Genomic DNA, 26,082 nt, shown 5'->3' with positions numbered 1-26,082 from the left:
AATATATTAATTGTACAGTGTACACACAAATAAATATAATAGTTGTGTGTTGTGTGTGAAATGTCATGTTGATATTTTTAACAAACTCGATTTTGATTTTAACCACATTGTTTTTTGTAAAATTCAATAAAAAAGATAATATTGAACATGGAAATAAAGGTATAAATAAATTTAAATTAAATAAACTTTAAAATATTTTTAAAAAAAATAATTAATAATGAAATTTATAATAGTTTTAATAATAATTTTAATTTTAAATATTGTATCATCAAATAATATTGATATTAATGGAACTTTGCCATTTATTGAAAAAAGAATTTATGGACAATTAGATAAATTATCATTATTTAGAATAGTACATTATGGAGATGAAAATGTAATTAGATATCTTCGAGAGAATCAAGAAAAGATTATTTTGGATCATCATCGTACTCGTGAATGTAATGATGTTTATATGTCGGATTTGGAGTATAGCAAGTTTGTACTGGAATTTAATGGTCAAATTTTGGTAGAAGAACAACAACAAGAGGTTGATGAATTGGCAACTAGAGACATTGGAAAAATTAGAATTAGTCGTCAACAACAAGAACCATCATGGAAATCAAATTCAAAAAAGACACTTCCAAACAAGATTCCATCACCATCTGGTAATGTCGATTACAACCATTATCACAACTACCAAGAATTGACAGAGTTTATGGCGTTGATTGAAAACAAGTATAGTAAAATTGCCAAAGTCTATAGTATTGGAAAGAGTATTGGTGAAAGAGAATTATGGGCCGTTGATATTTCAAATAATCCACTTCAAATGGAACCAAAACCACAAGTCAAATTGGTTGGAAATATGCATGGAGATGAAATTGTTGGTCGTGAAATGTTAATCTATTTCATTGATCATCTTGTATCAAATTATGGTATCGACCCCTTTGTTACCTATTTAATGAATAATGTTAAAATTTCAATCATTCCTTCAATGAATCCTGATGGTTTTGAATTAGGTCAAAGAGGAAATTTAAATTCTTTTGGTATGATTTTAAAAAAAAAAACAAACAAATGATAAGAATTCAAAAATATTAACTTTCTCTATTTTTTTCTCTAGATTTAAATAGAAATTTCCCAAATGAAAAAGAAGGATCAAATAGAAGATTTGGACAAGTTCAACCTGAAACCAAGGCAATAATGGATTGGAGTAATTCAAGAAATTTTGTTTTGTCTGCCAATTTACATGGTGGAGCATTGGTATCAAATTATCCATATGATTCTACAAGAGGTAGATTCCCATCTTTGGAGCTTTCTGGAATCTATACTCCAACTCCAGATGATACTACATTTAGAAGAATTGCTCTTACCTATTCAATGAATCATGGTAAAATGTTTCATAGTGAAGACTTTTTTGCTGGTGTTACAAATGGTGCTTCTTGGTATACTTTGGAAGGTGGAATGCAAGATGTAAGAAATGAAAAAAAACAAAACAAATCATAATATCTTTTACTTACTCTTTTTCTTTTGTTTCTTAGTGGAATTATGATTATTCAAATAATTTTGAAATTACACTTGAATTGTCAAATGAAAAAGGACCATCACCAAATCAATTGGAAGAATTTTGGCAAGATAACAAATATTCCTTGTTAAACTTTATCAACATCCCATTGACTATGGGTTTCTATGGTAAAATCACCGATGCAAACAATGGTCAACCAATTCAAGCTAGTATTCAAATTGAAAATAATGATCATATCATTCAATCTTCAAAATTATTTGGTGATTATTATAGATTGCTTGATGTTGGTAGTTATAATGTTACTTTTACTTGTAAAAATTATAAATCTATTTCTATTGTAAGCAAAGATGAAAAAAAAAAATAGAAAAAAGAAAAAAGAAAAATATTAATATTGTTATTTATGTTTTTAGCCAATTAATATAATTAATAATCAAAGAAGAAGAATTGATCTTAGAATGTTTCCAACAACGGTGGTTGAAAAGAAAAAGAATGAAATGACACCAAAAAAGAATATTGTTGTTGCTGATTCAAAACTTGCAAGTTTGAATGAAACTCAAGTCTATGATGATCAAGATCATACAACATTCCCAAAAGATGGTAATGGTAAACAACTTCCATTTAAATTACCAGTATCCTACCAATCATCTCCAATGCAACCACAACAATCATATACAAAGGATGATATTTCAAATGCAGTTACATTGATTGAAAATGGTGATGCCATTCTTACCACTAAAAAGGATGATAACAATGGTCAAGACAACGTTGATGGTCCCATACCAACACCAGAATGGGTTCAAAACCAATTAAGACTCTTTGATACTGCCAACAATGATGTATTAAAGATTGCAATGATCGAGATTGGTATTATCGGTGGTGTATGTGGTGCACTCGTTATCATTGTCATCTTGGTCATGGTACTTGCCTTTAAATCCCTTCAATTACCTTTATGTTGTACTGGTCGTCATCATCATAACAAAATGATGAAAAATGACTATACAAATAATAACTTTACAAATAATAATAATGTATCTCTTAAAAATGTAGTCTAAAAAAAAAAAAATATTAAATAAATTAAAAATTTGAGAGTTTCAAGCAAAGAAAGACTCCTCTCCTCTAAAAAAAAAGATCGCATTTTCATTGTCTAATTTCAAGTTAACCAATCTCGATAGATTAGATAGATGGGATGATGATATACTCAATGATGATTGATATATTAAATTATTATTATACAATATTGGTTTATGATATCATCGAACCTTTTAATGTCTATCACTTTTATCATTATGATACGTTGACATTGATTGGTTTGATAGCACCTCTATTCTTTTACATTGTAATAGCCGTACTGCTATGGATATCATTCAAGAAATGGTTGTATTGGTACGACCCCTATAGATCAATCAATACAAAGTGTCATTTCTGTAACTGTTACAATAGCATCCCTTATCTACATCTCAATCGATGGACATGCTCTCATTGCTCACAATATAATGGATTCAATAAAGATGGTGATTATAATATTGATATGGTTACTATCTTGTCTGAATCAAATTTAAATAATAATAATAATAATCATAATCATATGATATCACCAACTAAATCGAATAATAATAATAATAATAATAATAATAATAATAATAATAATAATAATAATAATAATAATAATAAGAACAATTTATTATGTACAAAATGTCAATTCAAATTACAAAAAAAGATGAATCAATTATCAGATTTTAATCCTGCACATACAGATGATGCTAGAGTATTTAAAGCATATGAACAAAAGGTTGAAAGCGAATTTAATCTTTGTGTCACATGTCAAGATTTGGTTAATCAACAAATTGGTGCAGTTGATAGATATATCATTTCAACTCATCTAAGTAAATCACATAGTCAACAACAAAGTTTTAAACAACAACAACAACAAAAACATAGGAACATCTTTAAAAATAGTATCTATTTTATATTCAAATTTTTACCAAAATTACAATTTGTAAGAAATCAAAAAAGACATATATAAACTATATCAAGTATTAACTCTTCTTTTTCTTTTTCTATTTTAATTTTAGGTTGTTAAATTTGGAAATATTTTAATTTATTTAATATTATTAACTTTTATAATTGAATCTTTATTTAAATGTAAGAAAACAAAAAAAAAAAGAGAAACTTATCATTTTACTTACCTTTTTTTTGTTTCAATTTAGTTGACGAATATAAAAGTACATCAATCATTTATTATTTAATTGATAATCAAATATTAAATTTTGAATATTCAATGATTGAAATTAATTGTTTAATATTAATGGTTTTGGTAAAGATGGTTTCAATATTTTATAGATATAGATATCAAATATCAAAATATCAATATATTTTAAAGAAACCAAAAGCATCAATATCAACACAATCCTTGGTATTTGGTTTATTAATAGTATTGAAAATATTATTAATCATTTATCCAAATATTCAAATTGATATTAATATTTTGGTCAATGATATCAAAATTGAACAACAATCGACTGTTGGAATCCAATTGACAGATCGAATTTATTTTATAATGATTGCAATTTGGAATCAATTTGCCAAAAGTTTGGTATTCTCTTTAATTTTTTATATCATTTTATTGGTTATTCATAAATTGGATCAAAACAAAAAATTAATTCCTCCAGCAACTACTGTTACTACTTCAACTAGATTAATTAATCAAACAAATCAAACAAATATTAATAATCAGACAACCAATAATAATATTAATAATAATAATAATGAAAATATTAATATTAATTTTTCAAAACCAACAATTACAATGTGTAAATTTGAACACTTGGAAGAACTTAGTCAAAAAAGATTACCAAAGAAAATATCTAGTTTGGATTTGAACGATTAATACGACTAGTCATGTCATGGTCATCCACCCCCATGAAAATAAAAAGTAAAATATAATTTTGTTTTTTTACTCACTCTCCACCCATTTTAGAAATGTTTTTTAAAACTTGTCTTTATTTATTTTCCCTACACTACCTACCTTTTGAAAAAATTGAAAGTTCGGTTTGGTTTCCAAAATGGGAGAATTCTATATTTCGTCAACGATCTTTAGAATTGTAGATCTAAAAACCCATTACACACAATGAATGAATGAATGAATGTCTTTTACTACTTCTTTTAAAAAACATAAAACACATAGTAGTAGTACTCGAAAGAGAGAGAGAGAAAACATATAAAAAGTGTAAATATTAACCACAAACAACAACAACTTAATAAATAATAATAATAATAATATTCTATAGTTTGCTCAGCAAACTTTGATTATCTTATCAAATAATTAAATGAATGAAAATAATTGATATTAATAATAAATTATTTTAATTTCCATACCTTCCCTCCCTCTAGTATTTATTTATTTATTTATTTATTATAAAAAAAAAACCAAAGAACTATATATTATTAGTTAAATAATGTCCAACGAAGAAGTAGTAACGGAAAATAACAGCAACGTAAATGTTGTTGTTGTAGACAAGGAAAGAGAAGAATTGGTAAATGAAAAGGATCATATAGAAGAACAAGTAGAAGCAACATTATTGAAAAGAAATTTGGCAACTTCACCCTCTTCCTCTTCTGACAACAACCCATTCTCAACTGTTGAAATGGTAAGTGACCAAGGAATTGCAAGTCATGCCAATAATCTAGAAAACAAGTTATATGATGCTGAAAAAAAGAATAACAAAAAGTCGGATGACCACTCAAATGCACCAGCAGTTTCACTTGCCAAAGATTTGGATATTAGTATCGATGATTCATTAATACTCTCAGATCAACGTGGTCCAGAAATCGAAGGAGAAGAAGATGAAGATGATTTAAAAACAATAGAATTTAAAGAAACACCTGTCAATGAAAGAATTACTTTACCTCTTGGTTTGGAAAAAAATGAATTTAAATCTTCTCCAACTACAACAAATAATAATAATAATCTAAATAATAATAATAATAATAATAATAATATTAATAATAATAATAATAATCTTAATAATAATAACTTTAACCTAAGAGATGATAGATTTGATCCAATTTCACTTGATAAACCATCAGATATTGATTATAAATCATCACCAACTATCAATTCAAACAACTTTTTAAATAGAGTTCAACCATCACCATTTAATAATATAACCTATAGTCCAACTTTAAAACCATATAACAAGAGTGTTAATAATAACAAAGATAATCATGAAGATGGTACAACTTTTAATTCATCAGTTTCAGAGTTACCATACATTAGACCAGTGAATGATGATAGATATGGTGGTTTTGGAATGGGAGGTAATCCAATGTTTAACAGATCGATTGAACCTGAACCAACACCAATGACTAGTTTACCTCGAGTCATTACAGCCATACCAACAAGAAACATCAATCGTGTAGATGACGAAGTCGATCAAGAGAATGTACCCATGGTCGACATTAACATCTTGCCCGAAGTAGGTGCCAACGGTGCAGAACCAGAATTAGAACCTGAAAGACCTAAACTAGACCCATTCCCAATCATCCTATGTTTAATCTCTTTTCTAATTCTTGTTGGTGTATCATTAATCATTTTCTTTGTCTAAACTAAAAAATATTTAATAAAAAAAAAAAACCAAAATTTCAAAAACCAAGAAGACTTAATGATGAAGAGACGAAGATCTTCAACTTTCATCTATCTTCTTTTTTTTGTATTTGTTCGAGAGAGAGACTTTTTAAGAGAGAATGATTGAATTAAGAGAGATTATATCATTATTATCATCTCATCCAATCTTTTCAAAAGGTTTAAAGAAGAATAATAGTAATAGTAGTAATAACAAACATCATGCAACTATAGATGATGAACACTTTCAATTTAAATCAAAGAATCTATTAAGCATTAGTAATCAATATCATGAAATCTATTACTTTAATCCATACATTAAACAACTTTATGTAATTAGAATTGAAAATGATTTTAATCAAGGAGTTTATTCTATAAAATATCAAGTAAATATAAAACAAACAAAAAAGATAAGATATGATTCATTTATCTAATCATTTCATTTTCATTTCTTATTCGTCATTTTTAGGAAATTAAAACAAATATTGATTATGATGTTTATAAAATACAATTAAATGAAAATGCAAGATATTTAATGGTTTGTGGTACTTTTAAATGGACGATAATAGATTTAAATCCAACATTTAGAAGTTTATATTTTGAACAATTACAATCACAACAACCAGATATTAAAACATTTGAATATCAACCTATTCAAGCTGTTTTACGTGTTGATAGTTCACTTCAACCAATTACTGAACTTGATACAATCATTAATCATATTGATTGGCATCCACTTAGTAATATTCATATTATTATCTTATTTTCAAATAATTATTTAAAGTATGAGAGAGAAATGGAAAACAAAAATTATAATTATCAATATTAATCTTTTTCTTTTTAAGAATATATAATATAACAACAAAAATTTATGAAGAAGAACAATCATTTAATCTTGGACATTTAGAAATACATAATTCAATTGGAAAGGAATATTCAATGGAACAAGCAAATCCAATTTTTAAATCATTTTGTTTTGGACCATTGATTAATGATTGGACAAGATTTTCAATATATTTGGTGGCAGATGATTGTAATGTCTATCTATTATGTCCAATTATACCAAATAATTGTTTGGTAGATTGTGATTTTATAAAAAGATTACAAAGTCGTATATTGAAACAAAAACAAGAATCCTATAAACAAGAGGGATTGGCCAATTATTATGAAACTCTATTTCAATGGATCCTCTCATTGACTCTTAATAATTCAGTTTATGAAATTGAAAATAGAAAATGGATCAAATTGACAATATCTGATAAAAGATCTTTTACTCCAATCATTCAAGGTCCAATCTTTTATTCAAATCAAAAAAAACAAATTACCACTATTTCCTCTATTGCTCCAAATATTGAAAAAGAGGTTGTTGACCAAAATGAAAATAGATTAATTCCATTTTCAATTGTTTTGGTACTTTCAAATTCAACTTCAATCGTTACAATCTCTTGTCAAGATAATTTTCCTCATTTTAAAAATTTTAATGTAAAAAATTTAAATTTAAAGGTAAAATGGAAAATAGAAAAAAAAGATATAAACAATTATATTAATTAATTTTAAATTTTCCTTTTTTTAGAATGAATTAATTGAATATGAAAAATTAGAATTTAAAGAAATGGTATTTCAAGATAATATTTCATCAAATTATTTATCATTTTCAAATCCATCGGTATTGATGGATTCATTAACCAATTCTGCCTATTTCTATCATAATAATGGAGTACATTGTGCACAATTTACATGGTTACCACAACTATACAAAAAAATCAATGGTTTACAAGAGACCTCGATTGAAGAGGAATTGGATGAAACTAGTTTGACTACAATCATTCATGGTTCTACTACAAGTGATAATATTCCAACTCCTATTATTGGTTTGATCATTTTAAATGATGTAAAGCTGGGTAATTATTTGATTGCTCTACCAAATACTCTTAGAAGTATTTTAATTGATTTGGATGGTATAGTTTCAAAATTTAAAGAAAATGAAAAAAACAATAACGATAATAATGGTGATGAATTGGAGTATATTGGAATGGAACCACTTGTTGGACTGGTTCAAGAATTGGCATTTATTCCAAAAGTAATTTTAAAAGATAATTCAATGAAAGATACTCTTTCAATTGTTTCAAATTTTAGACAACAAATTTTTGATCGTCATGTTACTCTTGCTGAAAATGAACAATTTATTAAATCTAGGTAAATAGAAAAAAAAACAAAAAAAAAGAAATATTAATTTTACTTTTTCTATTATTTATTTAGATTAAAAAGTTTAGAAAGAATAACAGATGATCAAAAAAATACATTGATCAATTTAAAAAATAGTATTATTGAAATTAGAAAAAAACAAACCAACTTGAAAGAACAAATGTCATTTTATTGGAAACAACATGAATTGTTAAATGAACAATTAAATGCTCTTACCATGGTGGAAAATGAAGGTAAACCACTTTCAAATGCTGAAATTGATCTAAGAAATGAATTAAAATCAATGATTCATAAAATTAATATTTATAAAGAAAAATTATCTCATGTAAGAAAATAGAAAAAAAAGAAAAGAAAAGATAAAAAAAGTATTAATTTATTTATTTTTTATAGTTTGAAAAATATCAACCTTTACCGAAACAAAAAGAAGAATCTTTATCATCACAATCATTTAAATTACCAAAAGATCATCAAATTCAAATTCAACAAAATCTATTTGATCAAGGTAAAGATATTGATGAGAATAATCAATTATTGGATCAATTAATGAAAAAATTATCATTGTTTAAGAAATAAAAAGAATATTGATATCGATTCTAATGATAGTACCAAAAACACGAATATCTATCTTCCTTTTTGCAAAACGAGGAACTTCACGTTCACACAAATTTCCTCAAAAAATAAAAAATATTTTTGGGTGCATTGTTTTTTTTTCTACTCGAATATATATTGTCTAAATTTGCATGTGATCGAGTCAAGTGTTTTCTTTAAACAACAACAACAACAAACAAACAATTAAATAATATTTATATTTATATATATATATATAAAATACATATCTCTACACTTTTATATTATGTATTTCTTTAGAAAATCAAATAATACAACCCAAAACCAATATACAACCAAACATGAAGACGACGAGTTTGTCATGGTTAATAATGGTATTACTCAATCGGGATGGGTTGATGTAAATAATAGTATAGTCGAACCAGACAAGAGTACTCTTCCAATCTATCAAATTCGTCGTCAAGAATTACAAGACGAACAAGAGCAAGAAGAAGAACAAGAGGAAGATCAAATCATTCAACAACCAGAAAGAGCAGTAGTAGTAGAACTTTTACCAGTTTCAATTGTAAAGCAATCATCTATTATTGATCAAGTTGCTTTTGATCAAGAAGAAGAAGAAAAAGAAACTGAAACTATAAAGGTAAAAGAAGAAGAAATTATAATTCAACAAGAAGAACCACAACCACAACCACAACCAGAACCAGTTGCAGTCGTAGTAGTACCAATAGTACCAGCTCAAGTTATAAAAGAAGAACAACAGGAACAAGTAACACCAGTTATACCATTTTCAACAAAGAGTCAATCTGGAAACAGTTATTCTAGCAGTACTACCAATTTTAGTCCATTTTTCAAGAGAGTTTCAAGTGGAACGTCATTGTATTCCACTACTGGATCCAACGTTGGATCACCAAACGGCGTTTCAAGAGTGTCATCCAACACCTCCTATTCATCGTCATCGACTGAAGTCAAGCCATTTTCTTCTGCTAGTGTAGCCACTACCTCTTATTCATCTTAAACATTTTTTAACCAATCAATAACAATGGGTTCCATTTCTTTGGTTTGAATGAATAGGGGGGGTATAGGTAATACATTATATAATTCAACAACTAGAGATTTGGAACAACCAGACCTTTTTAAAAACAACCAACCAATAATAATAATAATAATCAATCAATATTATTATTTTGTATAAAACTTTTTTGTAAATCAATAAATAACAAGATCTTTAATCGCCTGTAATTTATATTTATATTTTATTTTATTTTTTTCTTATCAATGTTGATCATTTTTTTAAAAAATTTCGGTACTTTTCGTTATTACTCCTTTCTTTCTTACTATCTATACATTGATCAATGTTGGCCCTGACAATTCCAGTGTATGATACTTGCTTGAATGGAGATTCTACTCTACCTCTTTTTTTAACTTGGATTAGTATTGGTGTACAACAACTCGCTTGACTATTGGATACGTTATTGGATGTGTGCAGTCAAACAAATAGTGGGACCTGAGAGTCTTGTTCAAACCAGGTTGCTCACGATACAGAGTCAAATGCTTTTGTGGGAATCATACAAGGTAATGATCAGCTCGGCCAGAGGTTTAATGAAAGTTGACTGGTTGGTCTTTACCTTGTACGGTTCATTTCATCCTATGTATGCATTAAAAAAAAAAAAAACAGTGTCAATAGATCAATCAATCAATCAAAGTTCAACCTTTACTCTCCCGGGTGTCAGTGTGAGAGACTAAAGTGTTACCGACTACACCACAGAGGATGGAAAGTGATGTGTCTAAAATGAGGCTTTTGGCCTATTTATAGGCCCTTTTTGCCCATTGAGGCATTAAACAAATAATTCTTTTTTTTTTTTTTTCACAATGCATTGTTCATTATTATCTTTAGGTACCAACAAAAGATACCTAGATTTCTTAATCACCAATCTCGAGACAACTACCCTCCATCCTCAACATACGATCATCTTTACTAAAATGGATTAAATTTAGAGTAGACACTTAGAGCAACAATGAAGATATTCAAAACATATGCTCCATCCAAACTCACCTACTTTTTGTATATAGAGTTGATCACAGACTAATAGATCAAGCATTTACAAACCCCAACTCTTACAAAGGGAAATGGGGGAAAAGACTGTTGACAGGATACCTCTGGGTAACTTACCAACACCATTACAATGCTGGACCGAATGGCCTGCAACTGGCTCTCCCAACCCTAAAACCACCATCCCTCCCTACAAAGATACCAAACAACCACTAGAACTGAAACAGTTCCATCAACTCCTACTTCAATATCAAGCAAGAAAAATGGGACATAACAAATCACTGACAAGGCCAACTAGAACTTGAGACCCCTTTACAACTCCAACCTCGACAAGAACTTTGCCCTACTCCACTCATAAAATGTCCAACCTCTCGCGATCTGACGTTAAGATTTATCCATGCGAATTATGCCTCGCTAACCTATTTCTATGCCTACAAGTAGAAAGATGGGGAAAAATCATACACGACATTACAGGCATAAAAAAAAGATTGGGTTCCAAATGCCCTCAATCTCTTAACCTTCAACAAGGGATACACACCAGATACACCAGATTTTCCGCCTCAATAGGAAGAGTGACCATACTCTCTTCATTTTCATCTGGTGCAAATTGTCTTGCAGTAGATTGTGTCGAGATGAGGTGCCATGGAATCATTACCTAGCTTTATTTAATTAAAACTTTATCAAATATTTATCAATTCGACCAACTTTAAATATTAATAATATAACAATAATAAATTAAATTAAATGTAAATAAACTATAATATTATTACTGTCTGAGTTGCCCGTCAAGATTTATGAAAAAAAAATATAGGTCGTTTTAGAAGAGCTACCTCTTGTTGGTCTCTGTTGTAAAGCAATACAATAACAGAATAGTATATGAAATACCAATAGTGTTTATCGGGGATAACCACTAGATGACTTGATTATTACACATCCGCAAAATACAAATATTAATAAAACAAAATTCTACATATATACTCTTCAAATAGGATAGAAATAAATCAGTCTACTAAAATTTATATTTCTATTCAAGGCAAATAAACCAGCCTCAATCAATTATAAATAGTCTGTCTAATAATATCCTAGTTGTACGAACTTATATTTTATATTATTATTTTAATAATAAATAATAAATTTTCTATTATAATATCAACCAAATCTATATTTCACCTCTTTGTTTACTAGTATTTTATTAATTTGTTTTCCAATCTTTTCCAAACCTTATTTTCACCATTCCAATCAACAACAATAGGATAGACCACAACCAAAAAGGAACTGTCTCATTTCCTTGTGGCATCCGCCCTCAAATTGGTCACCCAACAGAGTCTATTCAAAGCTTCAAAATAAAGTTTACCTATCCTTTATGTATTTTTTCATTTACATGCAACATTTTTATAATCTAAAATGAATAGAACAAGTAAATTAATATCCTTTTCTTTTTTATTTTTTTGTTTTCAAACTTCCATTGTAATTTGATTATAATTAGTTCTATTTGTTCATCAATACGACGGGAAGCTTCTTTACCTGTTGAATCGAGGGGGGCTGAACGGTTCTGTGAGTTACGATCCATAGTTCTTTTGTCAGGTTAGTGACCAGATCGTGACTGTTGGAGGGAGTGCCCAGTGTCACCATCCATATGTATGTGTGTGTCGAGTAATGGTTGGTGGTTGTGTCTACACCATGATTATCTATCTTATATCGTTCTGTTGTTCGTATTGTTATGTTGTTGATTGATGTTTTGATGAGATGTTGATGATGTTCATTTCCAATTGTAATAGTAATGTGAATACTGCTTTCAAACTGTATTGACTTGTTGTAATGATAATTAAATTCAACCTATTAATTATTATTCCTATTGTTTCGATACTGTTTTGTATTGTGTTGATTAGAGAAGGAGATGGAGGAGGGAGCAAGATATTTTTTTTTGTTATTTTATTTATTTCTTGTTGGTGATCTTTGATATAGGCAGTGCTTGTGCTCGCTCGCGCCCCTTATTTATAATAATGATAATGATATAAATAATTGAACAAGGGGGCACACTAGGGCAGGGCAATTAGTTGTGGCTTTTAGTGAGTGTGAAAAGAAATAGTAATGTTGATAAAAGATAGTTGAAGATAGTTGATGATTGAGTGAAGTTCTATAGTACTCTATACGTAATTCTCTGTTTCTATCTCTTTCTCTCTATTACAGAAAAATTCCAAAAAACTCGATGGCGATGGTCCTATAAATAGGGCAAATGCCTCATTTTAGATACATCACTTTCCATCCTCTGTGGTGTAGTCGGTAACACTTTAGTCTCTCACACTGACACCCCGGGTTCGATTCCCGGCAGGGGAGGTCCTTTTTGGCTTGGTACCTTTTTGGCTTGGTACCTTTTTGGCTTGGTACCTTTTTGGCTTGGTACCTTTTTGGCTTGGTACCTTTTTGGCTTGGTACCTTTTTGGCTTCAGCATCTCACACGGATCAATCGAAAGAACTCTTACGCACGTTGGTATCACACCAAAGCTAAAGTCAACCATTATGAACCTTTTAACAAACACGCAAGCTAGCATACTCGTCAACGGCAAGCTCTCTGACCCCTTCACCATCGGTAGAGGGGTCAAGCAGGGAGACCCAATATCCCCCACACTATTCGTCTTGGTGATCGAAGCCATGGCGAAATACATTCTCTCAGCTGACCCTCAAGCTGGCTTGCCAATTACCGACGGCCCACTCAAAATTCTTTTCCTCCAATTCGCCGATGACTCTGCATCATTTGCAACATCGTTCAGACAGCAACGTTTCATCAACAGCTGCATTGACCTCTTTTGTAAAGCAACTTCATCAAAGGTCAATGAGGACAAGTCATCAGTCATTCTCATCGAACCAGACGACAACGGATCAAAAGTAACCATACCAGACCAACAAAACAGAGACACGTCTTACCCCATTGCAGGTATAGAAAGATACTTGGGCCTCAACTTTTCGAAAGATGGGCTGTCCTCGAAACTAGAAGATATCGTAAATGGTGCAAAGGCGAAACTGATCAAATGGAAAAAGGACTCAATCACACTAAAGGCAAAGGTCAATATTCTCAAATCCTATGTATTATCCCCCCCCCTAGTCTACCACTCGTACCTTGACACACCAACAAATGAACAATTCGACTCACTCGACAACTGTATCGCGTGGTTCTTATGGTCATCTACAACTAACCTCTACGTAGAGGATAAAAAGTACAAGACCACCATGCGAATGGAAAGAGCCATCAGACCGTGGGACGAGGGTGGAATAGCACTATGGGACATGAGACTACGATGCATGGCACAGAAGATTTGGATTATAAATAGATACTGGAATGAAGCATACAACAACAGATACACTGCACCCTACGCAAGAGCTTGGTTAAAGCAAATTACGGAAGGAAGATGCACCTCACAGTACCTGGCTCAACTTGCAAGAGAATGGACAGCTTTCACCAACATCATCTACAAAATGAAAGGTGAAGCTCTGACCATGAGATCAAAACCTATACTATCCAAGAACGGCCAAATAATCTCCTTGGGTGAAATATACCAAGCTCTACTAGACAACAAATACCAAACAACAGCAAAAGAACTCTTGACTGATGGGCAAAAACACTTTGCAAATAAATACTACGTCGACTACACCTCTCCACAATCAATATTTAAAACCGTCAAAACTATCCAACACAATAGAGGAAGAAACACCACATTTAGATTCTTTGCTCGTTGCCTGCCTGGACTAGTTTATGTCAAGAAAGAACAGTGCCCAAGCTGCCAAGTGATCCCGGAAGATGTCTACGTTCATCACTTCTTCCAATGCCAAAGGACTACAAAAATGACGAACAATCTACAACTGCTATACACGGAACTAATTGGAACCGAGACCCAATGGAACTTTCAAACTCTCAACTTTAAAATCAACAGGAATCTCTCTCCTACCCAACAAACCAACTACAATAACCTCACCTCAATAATACTTCACAACCTATGGATTGCGATAGCCTCACTCCTATTTAATGAAAACGAAGATGAACACAAGCTGATAACACATGATGAAATAAGGAATCAATATAATAGATTAAACAAGACAATAATGTATGCCAATAACAACAAGCTCTAAGCCTCCAACCTCCAACACAAATGATTGCAACTCAACACAAACAACACATATAAAAAAAATAAAATAAAATAATAATAACAACATTTATTTAAACTAATAATCTGTACAGGGACAAGGGAAATCTTGCGCCAACCAATTAAATCAAATAAATCTAAAATACACTTTTGTAGTAAAAAAAAAAAAATTTTGGCTTGGTACCTTTTTCGGCGAAGGGCGGCGTACAATTATCCATTTATCCATTTTTTCCTTGATTATGATATCTATAGAAACTAGTTCTCGGGACAACCAATCTTTTCACTCGGTAACATTTCATTCTTTCTCCATTCCCGTTGGTACGACGGGAAACCCTTTAACTATTACAACCACATGGCATTTATAATCCAAGTACTTGGTTCGGGTCTGACTCGACAAAATAAACCTTCTCTTGAAGTTTGACATATAACATTGGTGATTTGGGTAATTGATTTGGTATGACGGTCAACACTTGAATATCTACACAACTTGATGGATTGCTTGAACCAACCTTGGTACATGGTATTTGATGGTAGATGGCACGTACAGTATGTATTTGATAGCAGTGCAATGCTAGTTTTAATTAACAGCACAACCAAACCAACTATGTATCAGGTACAGATTGTAATCTTAACCATTGTTCAAGTATTTAATATAATCAATTATCATTTTGAAGAGGATGAAGAATAGGACGAAGATGAGGAATAGGATGAAGAAGAAGAAGAAGAAGAAGAAGAAGACTATAAAATTCTTGACACCATCCAAATTTGTATAGGTGTTGGTTGCAATTGATTCGATTAATCGTTTGAGTAGGGTATGCCTGTTTCTCTTGTGTGCAACGATCATTGGTGTTGCACAACCTCTTGTTTCTTCCATCTATTAACATGAGGGTAGTTTAAACATCATACCAACCAATTCAACAATTAACCATCATCCTTTGAATATTATTGTTGTTGTTGTTGCTGTTGTTGTTGTCATTTTCTCGATCACTTTGATCTCAAGTCAATTGTGATCCTTTTTCAAGTCTTGTGCCTTTACTAATTTAATATTATTATATTTATTCTATTGATTTCAAGTACTTTCGGTTTTTTCAAAAAACAACAACAAATTTTTTTAATTTTTTTTTCTTTCTTTCGTTCGTTTTTTTTTTATTGACCCTCTCAATAATAACTCGTTTCTTTTTGTCACAATATTGTTGTTTGTATCTTTGTTAAAAAGAGAGAGAGAAAGAGTTACAAAAATGGCAGGAGGATTAAACAAGAGATCAAAAAAGGTTGATATCGGAGGATTAATCAAACAAAGACGTGTTGAAAAGAGATTCAAGAACAAGGACCAAAAAAAGTTTGATAAATTACTTCAAAATAAAAACATTACTATTGATGGTAAATATAAATATATATAAAAGAGAGAGATATATAATATATGTATATTAATATTCTTTATTCTTATTCTATATATGACTACTTTTAGGTTCAGATGAAGAAGAAGATATTCAATTGGAACAAACTGAAGTACCAAAATCAAAGACTACCAATGTAAAGATTGATCAAAATAATGAACAAGATCAAGATGATGAATTAGATTTTATGAATCAAGATGGAGATGAAGATGATGAAGAAGAAATGGATCAAGGATCAGAATCTGAAGAAGAAGAATCAGAGAATGAAGAATTAGATTCAAAAGAAAAAGAATTATTATCAAAAAAGACAACTATGGTTGCCGATCAAGAATCTAAAAAGGTTAAATCACTCAAAGATCAAATTCAACAACACAAACAAGATTTGGAGAAATTAAAACAAAAGGATCCATCACTCTTTTCTTTTCTTGGTGAAAATGAAAAACATCTTTTAGAATTTGGTCAACAAAATGAATCAGATGATGATGATGAAGATGAAGAATCAGATGATGATGATGAAGAAGGTGAAGAAGAAGAAATTTCAGAACCAAAACATGGTAGAGGAGAAATTACAAATGAATTAATGGATCATTGGATTTTAATGACAAGAAAAGATTTGACAGTAAAGAATATTAAAAAGGTATTGTCTGCATTCAAGACTGCCGCTCATACTGGTACTGGAGAGACTGATGGAGACAAGATGCAACGTGTAAAGGGACAAGAGACTCTTACCTCTCGTCAAATGAACATGCAAATTACAAACAGTCAAGTATTTAACCATGTATTGATTCTCGCACTCGAGAACCTACCAGTGTTTTTCGATACCTTTATCGGGTATGTTGCCGATGTCGAAGAGACTGCCAAACCAAAATTACCATCAACCACTGAAAAATGGACTCAAATCGAACCATTGGCCAAAGCCTATGTTAAAAATCTTATTCATCTTTTAAAACAACTTTCTGATCCAAAAATGTCTCTTGTCGTTCTAAAAGGTCTTGTAAAGGTTATTTCTTATGTCTCTTGTTTTGAAATTCTCCCAAATAATCTTTTAACTGTAAGTCAAAAAAGAAAAAGAAAAAGAAAATAATATTTATTAATTAATTATACTTTTACCTTTTTAGATTTTGCTTGAACTTTGGGGATCATCAAATGAATCAGTTAGAGTATTTTCATTCCTTTGTATTAGAAAGATTGCAATTATGACACCATATCCATTTATTGATAGTTGTTTAAAGGGACTTTATCTTACCTATGTAAGAAATAGTAAATTTAGAACCGTCGAATCATTGCCAATCATCAATTTCATGGTAAACTGTGTTGTTGAATTGTTTGGTCTCGATTTCTCATCATCTTATCGTCATGCCTTTATCTATATTCGTCAATTGGCTATCCATCTCCGTAACACTCTAAACGACACCACACATGCATCGGTACTAAACATTTACAATTGGATCTATGTTAGTGGTCTTGGAGCTTGGGTTGAATTGGTTTGTGCCTATCCAAAACAAGAACAACTCTCTACCCTCATCTATCCAATCACTCAACTTTTGGTTGGTGTCATCACTCTCAAACCTTCTGCTCAATATTTCCCACTTGTTTTTACTTGTTGTAAAATGTTAAACAAAATCTCTCAATCAAATGATATTTTCATTAATACTATTCCATATTTATTAGAAGTAAGTAGAAAAAAAGAAAACAGAAAATAGATAAATAGATAAATATATATTAATTAATTTCCTTTCCTTTTTTGTCTCTCTCTTTCTATAGGTTTTGTCATCAAATTTATTTTCAACAAATGCAAAGACATCAAGTGGTAAATTACAAGTAAAGAGTAAATATCTAAACTTTTTGACAACGTTGTCAATTAAAGATTCATTACTTCGTACCAACCAATTGAGAGAAGGATTGAGAGCACAATTACTTGAAGTATTGTCAGAATCAATCTATGTTCACTCTTATCATATTGGATTCCCAGAATTGGTTGTGCCAGCCATCACTCACATTCAACGTCTTGTCAAGAGTAATACCATCAAAAATATAAACTTTGTCAATGACCTTAAAAATATTGTTCGTGCCATTAAACAACAAGCCAACTCGGTAAAGGTTGCTCGTGACAAGGTTAAATTCTCTCCAAAAGATTCAAAACAAATTGATCAATTTGTTGAATCTCTTAAACAAAAATCAAAATCAAATGCTATCAAAACTGTTTTGGATGCATTTGTTAGAAAGAATCTTAAAACTCAAGAAGCTCTTATTGCTTCAAAACAATTATATGATGGTCAAGATGATGAAGAAGAAGTAAAACCAAATAAGAAAAAATCAACCAAACAAGTTGAAAGTGATGAAGATGAAGATGATGAAGATGATGAAGATGAAATGGATGATGAAGATGAAATGGATGAAGAAATGGAAATGGATGATGATCAAGAAGAAGAAGAATCATTAGATGAATCTGAAGAACCAGATGAAGAAGAAGAATCAAGACCAAAGAAAAGAATTTATAAACAAGTTGAAGATAAATCAGTTGATCAAGTTGAAGATCTTGATTTATCAGATGATGAATAAATAAACATTACAAACAAATAAATAAAAAATAAATAAATATTATATACTTTACATTACTTTACTTTACTTTTACTTTTACAAAATTAATAATATACTTTTTACTTTTACGTTTTTTTATTTCTTTTTTAATATAGTAGTAGAAATAATAACTAAAATTAAGAAAATAACACCAAGTATAGCTATTAGGGTCCATTGAACTTTACTACTAGTTTGAGTCATAAATCTATCCAATCTTCTCATCATACTACCAAGAGCACCTTGAGATTTGGCAGCTCTTTCACCAAGACGATCCAATATATTGCCTTGAGATTTAATTTCCGTTTCCATTACTTTTGTCATTTCACCCAATTCCATGACATTTTGAGAGAGTATATCCAAACCTTGGTCTTGATCTTCGTAATAACGTTGTTGCATCATCATATTATCACGTAGATAATCATTATTGTCTTCTTCTACGGCTCGTTGCAATCCACTATAACGAGAATCTTGTTCAATATTCATTCGCTTCTCAGAGTAGAGCAACTCTTTTTGTTTGTCCGATTCAATCTTTTGATGTGTTGTCGGACTATTAAAGTCTTGTTTGATAATGTCCAACGTTGCATTTGCTTCACGTACAAATCTCTTTCTACTTTCAATCTCGTCAAACGTCAACAAATACTTTTCTCTAAACTTTTCTGCTACTATATTGGAATTGGATAAATCTCTCAACGTCTCTTCATGTCGTCGTACTCTTTTCTTTAACTCTTTGGTTGTCCATTTAAATTCATCATTTGTCGCTGTATTGGTCTCTAATAATAATTGTTTCCATCTTGTATGATCATTTGTTAATAATCTTAATGATGATTGTACATCTCTAAAAGAAAAAAGAAAAAAGAAGAAGAATAGATAAGTAAGTAAGTAAGAGAGGGAGGGAGATGTAAAGAAATGAATTGTATACTAAAAGTACGTACGCTTGTACCATATAAAATGGATCTTGTGACATCTTTTACTACTACTCTCTCTTCTCTCTTCTACTCTCTCTCTAAATAAATAAATATGACTGTAATGATAACTAAACTAGTATCTCTCTCTCTCTTTTTTTTCTATCTATTCGTTTGTTTGTTATTTTTAAATTAAATTAAACAAAAAAACCTCAAAACGTTGCAATGATTCATTCAAGAAAAAAATTAATTGACAAAGAGAGAGAATTCTCACTCTGTAGTGTTTGTTGAAAAAAAAACAAAATAATATTTTACAATATACAAAAAGAAGACAGTTATAATTTTGAAACAAATATATTTATTTTAATCATTTTTCAAATACAACAAACAAAAACCTTTAAAGTAAAAAAGAAAGAGATATTGATTAGTATAAAGTTTGGTTTATGAGGGATAAGGGATAAATATTATATAAATATTATTTGTACATCAGAGACAATAAATGTTATCAAAACACCTCCAAGAAAAGTACATATGAATGAAAGGTTCAACCGTAAATTAATTCATCATTTTGAACAAATAATATTTATATAAAATAGTGAGATATGAAGTTTATACTTACAAAACACAAAAACAAAAAGAAGACTTGGGACTACTCTTCACTTCTTCCTAGGGACACTCAAAAATATAATTATGAACCAAATCTGTTTTAAAGTAAAGAAAAGAATGATTAGTAAATTGATTGATAAGAGTTGAGTTGAGATAGAGATTGTATGTTGTAGAGTATAGTGTCAGCCAAAATTTATAAGGTAGCTTCGGTTTTGTCGACATGGAGTGTTCTGACAAATGCCTGGTTTTCATCATTAAAAAAAGAAAGAGAAGGAGATAGAAAAAAGAAAGAGATAAAGTATAGAGTTAATTACCTTTTGCAAAAGATGAATGATAAAATGAAATATACGAATCGTTCGTTTTTAACCTCATCCCTCCACAACCAATGTAAAAAAAACAAAAAAAAACAAAAAAATAAAAAATCGTCGTATTGCATGATCAAAAGTTTTCGAGTTACGAAACTATGTAAATAGACTCTAATACAAAAAAATAAATATAAATAAATAAATAAAAGTATTAATATCTCTTGTATATAAATAATAAATAAAGATTCCATAGAGATCTAAAGAAATATTGATTTCTTCTCCGTCCTCCAAACCAACTATCTTTTATTATTTTTGAGTAAAAAAATAAGAAGAACTTCTTTGGAATGTTTTATTTTTGGATATTTGGGATAAGAATAGAATGATAAAGAATAGAAGAATATGTTAATATACCTAATCCAAAGATAAAAAAGACCTATTGATAAATTTTCGAAAAAAATACAAAAAAAAAAATTCCTGTCTGTTCGTGCGGACGAAAAGAAACAAAAACAACAAGTTTTGTTTCTCTCTCTTTTAATTATATACATCTTCTTTGAGTGTTTTTATCTATCTATTTATTTCGATTAGAAACACAGAAACAAAAGAACAACCCTTTATACCTTTTTTACCTTATACATATATACACATTTTATTTATACTCTCAAGACATGTCAAATAGAGGAGGAAGAGGTGGAGGAGGAGGAGGAGGAAGAGGACGTGGTGGAGGTGGTCGTGGCGGAGGACGTGGAGGAGCTAGTGTTGGTAGTATTATAGTACGATCAAACGCAAAAAAGAATGCTCCAAGACGTGTTAGCATCGGAGGAGGTGGTCACAACGGTGGCGGTATGGAAGAAACTGTCGTTACTATAGGTGGTCTCCCAATGACATCTGATCCAATAGATGTCATTGACTTTCTCAAAAATAAAGCATATAAACCAAATATGCATGTTAAAACTGTAAGAATAGAAGAATAGAGAATAGATAGAATAGAATACTTATATTTATTTCTTTTTTAAGCATTATTATAAAAATCAAAAACTTGTATTACAATTAGAAAAACCAGAAGATGTAGTATCATTACTTGGAGTTAGTGGATCAAGATATATTAAAGATAAAGTAAGTCATATTTATATACAAAACTCTTTATTTCTTTTTCTTTTTATTAATTATTTTATTTTTCTATTTAGTTAATAATAACAAGAGGAGAAGGATCAGGACCAGGAAATAATAGAATTAGACAAACATTGGCACCAAGTCAACAAAATAATCACAAATCAGCAATGAAAGAAAAAATAACTGAAATCAACGCCAAGATGATAAAGATTGAAAAACACATTACCGCCACCTATCAAAAAGATTCACCAATGCTCGATCTTTCATACCTTGCTAGTGGTCATGGTGTAGATATGAACGATCCAAAAATCATTAGACCTCTTCTCAGAATCATCACAGACAAATTCCCAAAGGTACATCATCAATTATCTATCATCATTACTTAACACCAACAAAAATCAAACAAAAATCAAACCTCTCTCTCTCTTGGGTCAAAATGAATTGATTTGGAATGGAAAAAAAAAAAAAAAGGATACAAGTCTTCTTTTTTTTTCTTTTCTTTTTTTTTTTTTGGTCAACGTAACTATTTTATAATCTTTTAATCTACTAATTTAAAGTTTAAATTTCCTCCTCCTCCATTTATTTAGGCAAACACTATATCATTTGCACATAATAATATTACAACTTTGGCACCATACTCTACCATTTCAAAATTCAAACTTGATCATATTGTCAATTACAGCTTTGATTCAAACAATTTAAACAAGTTTAGTGAATTGGATCAATTATCAGAATTACCTCTTAGAGAATTATTACTTTCAAATAATCCAATTAGTTCTTTACCAAATTATAGAATGTAAGATAAAAAAAGAAAAAAAAAAAAGGAAAAAGAAATATTTAATATTTAATATTTAATTTAATTTATAGGGAAGTTGCAAGAAGATTTCCAGATATGAACTTCCTTGATAGTGTTCCAATTGGACCATCAGATTTTCCACCAAGTCCAATTCCACCACTTAGACCAAGTTTTTTTGAAACTCCAGATAGACAACAATTTGCTCTTAGATTTTTAGAAAAGTAAGACATAGATAGATAGAAAGAATCAAAAATATATATTATATCATACTTATTTCTTTTTATTTATTTATTTATTTAGATATTTTACATCATTTGATAAAAAAAGAGTAGAAATTTCGAACGCATATTTTGGAGAATCCAAATTTTCAATGACATTTTCATCGTCAGAATCAAATCACAGAGGTACATCGAAAACCTATATCAGACAAAACAGAAACCTTATAAAATCACCCGATTTGATCAAAAAGACCAATCTCTTGATCTATGGATCAGAGAAAATCACAGATTTCTTCAAAATCTTTCCAATAACAGTTCATAATCTTGAAAGTTTTGTTGTTGATGTCTTTTTTGTACCACCTGCTTTTCCAGGAGCTCCAGAGGTAAAACAAAATAGAAAAAGAAAGAAAAAGAAATTGAAATCATTCTTTAATACTAATTATATTTTTCTATTTTATATTTTAATTTTTTTTAGGCACTCTATGTAATAACACATGGTCATTTTACAGAAGCAAGCTTCTTTACAAAGAGATCATTTGATAGAACCTTTGTCCTGGTACCAGCACAACCTGGATCCGAATCTGCTAAAAATGGTTGGGAAGCTGTCATTTTAAATGAACAGTTAAACGTTAGACCATATATCAGATCGCCCAGATTAGTATCATTGGACGGTGGTGAACCTACCGCTCCCATTGCTGCTACTCCAAATGGTGTTGCTGGCGGAGCAAACCAACCACCCGCAAACGAGGCAGAAATCATCCAACAATTGATGACAATGACTTCATTGAATAATCAATTTGCAAAGGATTGTCTTGTCAATAGTGGTTGGGATTTAAATATTGCTTTTACTACTTTTCAAATGTTCAAGGTAAATCTAAAAACAAAAAACAAAAAAATAGATAATAGAATTTAACCAATAATTTCTTTCTTTTATTTAATAATTTTTTAGAGTCAAGGAAAAATTCCAGATCATTGTTATACAAAATAAAATAATAATAATAATAATAATAAAAGAAAAAAAAAATTAATGCATTGCATTGCATTCATCATGATGAATGTTGTGATCACACACATTTATAACATCAACTTCTAACGTCAACATTTGGGTGTGTTTTTTTTTATTTGTATTCACATCTTTACGGGTTGATTGAGAGCAAAAGGATCGAAAAGGAAGGAAAAAAAAAAACAACCAAAATGAAAAAATCGAAAATAAAAAAAATATAAATATTGTTTTAAAATTGGATTCCCTAAGTGACGAGCCACCAAATATCACAAACAAGAGGAAAAGAAGGTTTCATTCAATATACCCCACACTTTTACATTAAAACCCCCCCCTCCCCTCTCTTTTTGTTGTTGTTTTGTTTTATACACACACACACATAAATACGCACAGACAGTTAGCACAAACAAACTAGCAAGATATATATATTAAAACTAAACAAAAAAACAAACAAAAAAGTTACAATATATTCAAATACATAAAAATTAAAAATCATTCAATAAAAGAAAAGTAAAGAAAGAAAGATAATAAGAGAAAGAAACAATTAATATAAAACCATGTATAATAATAATAATGTTGTTGGTCCACAACATTTAATGCCAACAGACTTTTTCACTACCGATCATCATAATGGGTATTCGCCGGTAGTGGTGGCCAACCAAGTGCAGGTGGCTCCTCCTCCTCCTCCTCCATCTACCTCTTCCTCTTACTCTAACAATTTCGAAGGAGGGTATGATTATTTTGGTATATCTGATCAACCTTCTCCTGTTACTCTTCATACTAGTAATAATAGTAGTAGTAGTAGTAGCAACAACAACACAAATGTTGTTCAACAACAACAACAACAACAACAAGTAGTAAACCCATACTTGAAACAAATGATGGTTCAACAACAACAACAACAACATCCAAACAGTCCAACTGGAAATGATCTAAGTAGTCCTATTGTTCAACCTCAACAACATGTAAATAGTCCGATAATGTCAAATAATAATAATAATAATAATAATAATAATAATAATAACAATAATAATATTCCTTCGTCACCTCATCAACAACAACAACAATTAAATACAAGTCAAAATGATTATAGTAATCTTTCTTATGCCAATAATAATAATAATCCAAATAATCCAAATAATCCAAATATGATACCAACTTCAGTTTTAACTCAAATGAGACAACATCAACAACAACAACAATTGCAACATCAACAACAACATCAATTACAACAACAACAACAACAATTACAACAACAAATACAACAACAACAACAATTACAACAACAACAACAACAACAACAAAATAATTTCAAGACATATTTAATGAATGGAACTGAGAATATGGGTATATTACCATTTACAGATGAAAAGAATTATTTATTGGTTGCTGCTTTAAATCAAGATGGTAATTCAAATTTTGGTGTCAATATTCAACCTACTGCTCAAGGAAATGGTTATCCTCCTCAACCACAACCTCAACAACAACAACAATCACCACAACAACAATCTATTCAACAACCAAATAATTTTAATACCAATCCATTTTCTGTAATTGCTCAATTAACTCAGGCATATCAACAATTACAACAACAACAACAAATTTTACAACAACAACAACAACAACAACAACAGCAACAACAATCTCCAATTCAACAATCAATTCAACAGCAACCAATTCAACAACAACAACAACCAATTCAACAAACACCTCCACCTCCTCAACCTCAGCAACAACAACCTAGAATTATTCAACAACCACCAATTCAACCAACAATTCAACAACAACAACCAATTCAAACATTACCAACTTCATCACCTTCTTCAACAACATCACCACAACAACAACAAATGGCACAACAATTACAAAGATTAGTACAAAAATCACAAATTACAAATGCTTTGACACCAACACCATCAACTACTACATTTTCAAATGGTACTACTAATCCTCCTCCCCCTACTCAACCACCACCTGCTGCTGCTGCTGCTACTGTTGTATTACCAAGTTCATCACCAACAAGTAGTTCATCAAGTTCATCTAGTTTATATGGAAAACCACCAATCCATTTGTATTAAATGGTAA

At 30.1% G+C, this 26,082-nt stretch overlaps 13 protein-coding genes and 1 non-coding gene across 14 annotated transcripts; 10 read left to right on the top strand and 4 right to left on the bottom strand.

Annotated features, from left to right (window-relative positions):
- Window positions 1-217: 217 nt before the first annotated feature.
- DFA_04675 (peptidase M14 family protein) lies at window positions 218-2,713 on the top strand (the record flags this gene model as incomplete). The annotated part of the gene is made up of 5 exons (XM_004360339.1): window positions 218-1,025; window positions 1,100-1,449; window positions 1,518-1,838; window positions 1,912-2,529; window positions 2,657-2,713. The coding sequence occupies 5 exons, from the start codon at window positions 218-220 to the stop codon at window positions 2,711-2,713; spliced, it is 2,154 nt and encodes a 717-aa protein (XP_004360396.1).
- A 316-nt stretch (window positions 2,714-3,029) lies between these two features.
- On the top strand, window positions 3,030-4,388 carry DFA_04674 (uncharacterized protein; the record flags this gene model as incomplete). The annotated part of the gene is made up of 3 exons (XM_004360338.1): window positions 3,030-3,497; window positions 3,574-3,643; window positions 3,709-4,388. 3 exons carry the CDS (start codon window positions 3,030-3,032, stop codon window positions 4,386-4,388), a joined length of 1,218 nt encoding a protein of 405 aa, XP_004360395.1.
- A 568-nt stretch (window positions 4,389-4,956) lies between these two features.
- On the top strand, window positions 4,957-6,105 carry DFA_04673 (uncharacterized protein; the record flags this gene model as incomplete). Its single annotated transcript, XM_004360337.1, has 1 exon — window positions 4,957-6,105. One exon carries the CDS (start codon window positions 4,957-4,959, stop codon window positions 6,103-6,105), a length of 1,149 nt encoding a protein of 382 aa, XP_004360394.1.
- A 139-nt stretch (window positions 6,106-6,244) lies between these two features.
- DFA_04672 (uncharacterized protein) lies at window positions 6,245-8,900 on the top strand (the record flags this gene model as incomplete). Its single annotated transcript, XM_004360336.1, has 6 exons — window positions 6,245-6,508; window positions 6,592-6,905; window positions 6,968-7,625; window positions 7,696-8,318; window positions 8,382-8,652; window positions 8,718-8,900. The coding sequence occupies 6 exons, from the start codon at window positions 6,245-6,247 to the stop codon at window positions 8,898-8,900; spliced, it is 2,313 nt and encodes a 770-aa protein (XP_004360393.1).
- A 280-nt stretch (window positions 8,901-9,180) lies between these two features.
- On the top strand, window positions 9,181-9,909 carry DFA_04671 (uncharacterized protein; the record flags this gene model as incomplete). The annotated part of the gene is made up of 1 exon (XM_004360335.1): window positions 9,181-9,909. One exon carries the CDS (start codon window positions 9,181-9,183, stop codon window positions 9,907-9,909), a length of 729 nt encoding a protein of 242 aa, XP_004360392.1.
- Window positions 9,910-10,814: 905 nt separating this feature from the next.
- On the bottom strand, window positions 10,815-11,128 carry DFA_04670 (uncharacterized protein; the record flags this gene model as incomplete). Its single annotated transcript, XM_004360334.1, has 2 exons — window positions 10,815-10,869; window positions 10,998-11,128. The coding sequence occupies 2 exons, from the start codon at window positions 11,126-11,128 to the stop codon at window positions 10,815-10,817; spliced, it is 186 nt and encodes a 61-aa protein (XP_004360391.1).
- A 1,208-nt stretch (window positions 11,129-12,336) lies between these two features.
- Window positions 12,337-12,514, bottom strand: DFA_04669 (uncharacterized protein; the record flags this gene model as incomplete). Its single annotated transcript, XM_004360333.1, has 2 exons — window positions 12,337-12,343; window positions 12,405-12,514. 2 exons carry the CDS (start codon window positions 12,512-12,514, stop codon window positions 12,337-12,339), a joined length of 117 nt encoding a protein of 38 aa, XP_004360390.1.
- Window positions 12,515-13,209: 695 nt separating this feature from the next.
- On the top strand, window positions 13,210-13,281 carry DFA_04668. The gene has a single exon. It is a non-coding gene; the product is annotated as a tRNA-Glu (tRNA).
- A 315-nt stretch (window positions 13,282-13,596) lies between these two features.
- DFA_04667 (Pol protein) lies at window positions 13,597-14,864 on the top strand (the record flags this gene model as incomplete). Its single annotated transcript, XM_004360332.1, has 3 exons — window positions 13,597-14,028; window positions 14,152-14,691; window positions 14,721-14,864. The coding sequence occupies 3 exons, from the start codon at window positions 13,597-13,599 to the stop codon at window positions 14,862-14,864; spliced, it is 1,116 nt and encodes a 371-aa protein (XP_004360389.1).
- A 578-nt stretch (window positions 14,865-15,442) lies between these two features.
- DFA_04666 (uncharacterized protein) lies at window positions 15,443-15,957 on the bottom strand (the record flags this gene model as incomplete). The annotated part of the gene is made up of 2 exons (XM_004360331.1): window positions 15,443-15,654; window positions 15,717-15,957. 2 exons carry the CDS (start codon window positions 15,955-15,957, stop codon window positions 15,443-15,445), a joined length of 453 nt encoding a protein of 150 aa, XP_004360388.1.
- A 364-nt stretch (window positions 15,958-16,321) lies between these two features.
- Window positions 16,322-19,042, top strand: DFA_04665 (uncharacterized protein; the record flags this gene model as incomplete). Its single annotated transcript, XM_004360330.1, has 4 exons — window positions 16,322-16,463; window positions 16,552-17,531; window positions 17,599-18,153; window positions 18,245-19,042. 4 exons carry the CDS (start codon window positions 16,322-16,324, stop codon window positions 19,040-19,042), a joined length of 2,475 nt encoding a protein of 824 aa, XP_004360387.1.
- A 114-nt stretch (window positions 19,043-19,156) lies between these two features.
- syn10 (putative syntaxin 10) lies at window positions 19,157-20,024 on the bottom strand (the record flags this gene model as incomplete). Its single annotated transcript, XM_004360329.1, has 2 exons — window positions 19,157-19,895; window positions 19,993-20,024. The coding sequence occupies 2 exons, from the start codon at window positions 20,022-20,024 to the stop codon at window positions 19,157-19,159; spliced, it is 771 nt and encodes a 256-aa protein (XP_004360386.1).
- An 882-nt stretch (window positions 20,025-20,906) lies between these two features.
- DFA_04663 (uncharacterized protein) lies at window positions 20,907-23,985 on the top strand (the record flags this gene model as incomplete). Its single annotated transcript, XM_004360328.1, has 9 exons — window positions 20,907-20,955; window positions 21,537-21,826; window positions 21,888-21,986; window positions 22,058-22,336; window positions 22,571-22,779; window positions 22,851-23,000; window positions 23,080-23,380; window positions 23,473-23,865; window positions 23,947-23,985. 9 exons carry the CDS (start codon window positions 20,907-20,909, stop codon window positions 23,983-23,985), a joined length of 1,809 nt encoding a protein of 602 aa, XP_004360385.1.
- A 569-nt stretch (window positions 23,986-24,554) lies between these two features.
- DFA_04662 (uncharacterized protein) lies at window positions 24,555-26,075 on the top strand (the record flags this gene model as incomplete). Its single annotated transcript, XM_004360327.1, has 1 exon — window positions 24,555-26,075. The coding sequence occupies one exon, from the start codon at window positions 24,555-24,557 to the stop codon at window positions 26,073-26,075; it is 1,521 nt and encodes a 506-aa protein (XP_004360384.1).
- Between the last annotated feature and the right edge of the window lie 7 nt (window positions 26,076-26,082).

This window comes from Cavenderia fasciculata (assembly GCF_000203815.1).
Source record: "Cavenderia fasciculata unplaced genomic scaffold Scf_Dfasci-G-o-33e01.r1-3, whole genome shotgun sequence".
Taxonomy (NCBI): Eukaryota; Evosea; class Eumycetozoa; order Acytosteliales; family Cavenderiaceae; genus Cavenderia; species Cavenderia fasciculata.
This window is presented reverse-complemented; position numbering and strand designations above follow the sequence as displayed.